Here is a 3,705-nt window from a genome sequence, read left to right on the forward strand (position 1 = left end):
ACTCCATCAATCTCTAATACCGAAGTCAAGGACGATCATGATTCTGATCTGGACATTATGGTATGTATTTGATTTGCAGTGCAGATACGTTTTTTCATAATCAACTGCATTAGTTAATTCTTTTGCTTAAAAACTGATCGCTTTCATCAAATACTTCAGCTATTGTTTTTGTACTTCCTCTACACTCATTAATATTTTTTCTTTTTCGTGTTTACTGCATTCTTCCACTGTTTACCCTAGGCTATTAGTAACATCATCGGGTGGCTTTTATACCAACCAAGAATATGATGTGGAAAAGTGGACATGGCCATCAGGAACTCAAACTAAACTCAGCTATCCAATAGATGTTACACTGAGCAAACATATTTCAATCAAGGTTGGCTGTACCAGTTCTCATTCACCTAAAACATTTCCATTTTTCCTTTAGTGCCATTAAGTGGTTGCAGTTAGCAGAAGAACACAATATTACCTGCCTTTTTTATTTTTATACCGAAAGATTTTAGCACAAAAACTTTCCATAGATTTGAAAATGTAGCTGAGAACGTTAGATCTGTTTTTTGGCTGGTAGCAAGTTAATACTAAACCCATTTGAGGTTTATGTGCCTCAATGTCTAAGATAGCACAGTTTTTGTCTTTTAACTTTGCCCGTGCGTTCACACCTAGATGGTTCATTGGAGTTGTGTCTCCGCTGAGAGAGTTGGAATGACATCCAGTCTGTTTACAATTGGAAATGTATTTTGCAAACCAAACCTAACTTATACTACGACTTTGCAAAATGGGTCACCTTTTTTAGCCAATTAAATACCACATCGATATCCATTCCATTTGCTTGTATTTGCCTCGCTATTAACATTGCGATATATCATTGGTCACTTCTATGTTGTACTCTGTCAATGATGGTTGTTCAAAATCGACGAACATAGTATGCAAAATTTTGCTGATGTAGCGTCTGCGACTGAGACAGTCATTTTTACAACCATTTTTTGTTCTGCACCAAACCGATTTGGTCGCCGTCGAGGCAACTCCTATAAATTACCCTGGTGTAAGTGCACTTAAATGAGCTTTCCTCAAATCTAGAACTTGTTAGTTAAATTACCTTTCTGGTATTAGCAAAAAATTAGGCACATTAGCCAATTAGCTGGCAAGATACTAATTTTATCAGCCTGCACGTGATTGGCTGATCTGAAGCCTCACAGATTTTAAGCTTTTTATTGTTCATTGCTTGACCACCCAGCAAGTAGAATTTTTCTAGACTATTGCTTTGTAGATTATGGGACGCTCCTCTATCACCCTCGTATTTCAGTTAGGAAATCAGTTTATTAAGACTCCAGTTGGACTTACAAAGGGATTAGAAAACATGCAACCTCCGAGCATAGATGATTTGGTAAGATCAATGTTAGTGTTCTAGAAAGTACTTGTGCATTGCATTCTCTTGCTCTAGATCCTATGCCAATACGTTGTATGTGTTAATATAAATATTTTTAGCTGTATCAATGTTTGATTTTTATTGTAGTCGCCGCTGCAGATGAGTGATAGAATAGCGTACAATTGTCAAGCATCCCAGAGTCTACTACAGAAACCTGGTGCAGCTCCTCAGACGGAAAGGGAGCCTACTGGCTCTGTACTCAAGAAGTAAGTCATACGCACTGCAGCAAGACTCGCTTACTATGCTGTCAATACTGACAGCATAATGACATATCTGCTGCCTTAAACTCTGACATGTCCACACACCTGCTCTAGGGTTTCATTGGTATGGCGCAGAATGTGATCATAAACGCTCATGGACCTATTGTAACCTATCATAACCTGAGAAAATAAACTGTGAACATATTGTCTAGGATCAAAAGTGTTAACGCTTTTAGTATCTGGCAATTTTCATCAAAGGTAAGTGTGATATTTCTAAAAAGTTTTTATACATGAAAATATGCGTGTGCAGATCATGTTGCAAATTAAAATCTGTAGCTTTTCACTTTACAAACTTGCCCTAAACTTTCTATCTACATTGTATATTGATTATTAAACTCTGTGACCATATATATGCTGCCAGCATTGGAAGTGGTCATATTCATTACTTAGTTTACATTTCCAGTACACCTATTAGTTTATTTGGAAAACTGTGCAGTGTCTCTAATATTTTAGTTAATGGAATTTTAGGCTCCGTTATTGATAGAATTTCCGAATTTTAAAAAATACGCCTAATCTAAAAGATGCAGTAATATTTTGCTTTTGAATTTATGTTAACGAAAATAGATAATGCAAACCTTTGTAACTTTTGGGTCACAAAGCTAAGAAAATAGACTTACATAACAAACTGAATTATGTGTCAGCCTATTTTTTCACAACAAAATACTCTCTTTTGGCAGCAGGTATGTCTACAGGCATGAAATGTATATTCATAAATAAACTACATTATATCCACCAGAGCAGCATGTTGTGGTAGGAATTGGCACGAGAGAAGCGAACCCTCATATCTTTGAAAATGTATATAATTTTATATGTAATAAAATATTTAAATGTATCATATAAACTACCATATGATATAACATTATAATATATGAAATGTTGTAATATACTTGAAGAATAAATTATATAAATATATTATAATATAATTTTGTTTTATATATCCATAGTATATTGTACAAACATTGATGCTTAGACCGCTGCCAGTGCTGACTATATATTGACTAATACAGACACACTCCTGTTGATGTGGTGAGCATACTAGAAAGCAGCTGATCTACAATAAAAATATAAGTTCTCACAGTATTTCTCTCTGTTTAGGACTCGCTCAGTGAAGACGCCGAAGAAGGACGAAACCTCGAATGTCGAGTTCTCAGAAGCTCACGTCATTCAATACGACATTAGCAAGTTTGAGAGAGACTACAGCAAACTAAAAAACAAGGCTAAGTGAGGCTGCTTCCTCTTTAAGATCATTATCACATTTAAATACAGCTCAACTCTTGTTCACGGTTCAATCCTTTGCAAGTCACTGAACAGTTTACTGAACAGGCTGTTTTTATTATGTATTACTTTATTGACATTAATTTCATTCAAACAGAAACATCTTCCAAGTTATGCAATACAAGAATTATAAAACAGAAAAAGCCAACAGTTGGCCAATAAAATTGAATAAATTGATTGACATATAATTTAAAATACATTTTTCTGTGGAGAGAACGGATATTAGATGGAAGATTGTTAGAGCAGCTAGCAATGATATTTTCAAATAAATGTTGGAGGTTGTTTGCAATTTGTTCATATAATGCAAGTTGAATTGAGTTGGCAACCTGTAATTGTCATGTAAAAATTGGGGACACGAACCATGAAAGTTCTCGAAATTGATGATCTATATATATATTTCTCAAAGTATGTTCGTGTGTCGTATGTCTGTCTGCATTCCGGTTATAGCTATTATTAGAATAACTGCAGCTGGACTACATTGCTGTCGCAATGCCATGGAGTACCGTCATTAGAAGCCTAGCGGCTTACTGCAGTTTTCCATTAGCATCGTGCCAGGCTAATAGCTTGAAAGTTACAGTAGTTTGCCAAAGTTTTAAAACCTTCACCATTGTTTTCATTTTTCTCTTAATTTATTTCAACTATACAAAACACTTCTCTCATGATAGATAGTTTGTAAGTTAGAATGGTAAATGCTGTTATATGTTAAATACAGTTCAATTTTCTGTCCAGCCTTTTTTATTACCC

The 3,705-nt window shown here is 35.0% G+C and overlaps 1 protein-coding gene across 1 annotated transcript; it reads left to right on the top strand.

The window, feature by feature from the left end:
• Positions 1–255: 255 nt before the first annotated feature.
• On the top strand, positions 256–2,911 carry LOC137388310 (uncharacterized). Its single transcript, XM_068074798.1, has 4 exons — positions 256–376; positions 1,268–1,384; positions 1,514–1,632; positions 2,782–2,911. The coding sequence occupies exons 2-4, from the start codon at positions 1,271–1,273 to the stop codon at positions 2,909–2,911; spliced, it is 363 nt and encodes a 120-aa protein (XP_067930899.1). The 5' UTR covers positions 256–376; positions 1,268–1,270.
• The last annotated feature ends 794 nt before the right edge of the window (positions 2,912–3,705 follow it).

Source organism: Watersipora subatra, chromosome 2 (genome assembly GCF_963576615.1).
Source record: "Watersipora subatra chromosome 2, tzWatSuba1.1, whole genome shotgun sequence".
NCBI classification, from domain to species: domain Eukaryota; kingdom Metazoa; phylum Bryozoa; class Gymnolaemata; order Cheilostomatida; family Watersiporidae; genus Watersipora; species Watersipora subatra.

Excerpts from the sequence above, each read along its gene's own strand:
- LOC137388310 (XM_068074798.1), top strand. The coding sequence starts at position 1,271 with ATGGGACGCTCCTCTATCACCCTCGTATTTCAGTTAGGAAATCAGTTT. Across the intron at positions 1,385-1,513 it reads CTCCGAGCATAGATGATTTG|TCGCCGCTGCAGATGAGTGA; the intron begins GTAAGATCAATG and ends TTTTTATTGTAG. Across the intron at positions 1,633-2,781 it reads ACTGGCTCTGTACTCAAGAA|GACTCGCTCAGTGAAGACGC; the intron begins GTAAGTCATACG and ends CTCTCTGTTTAG.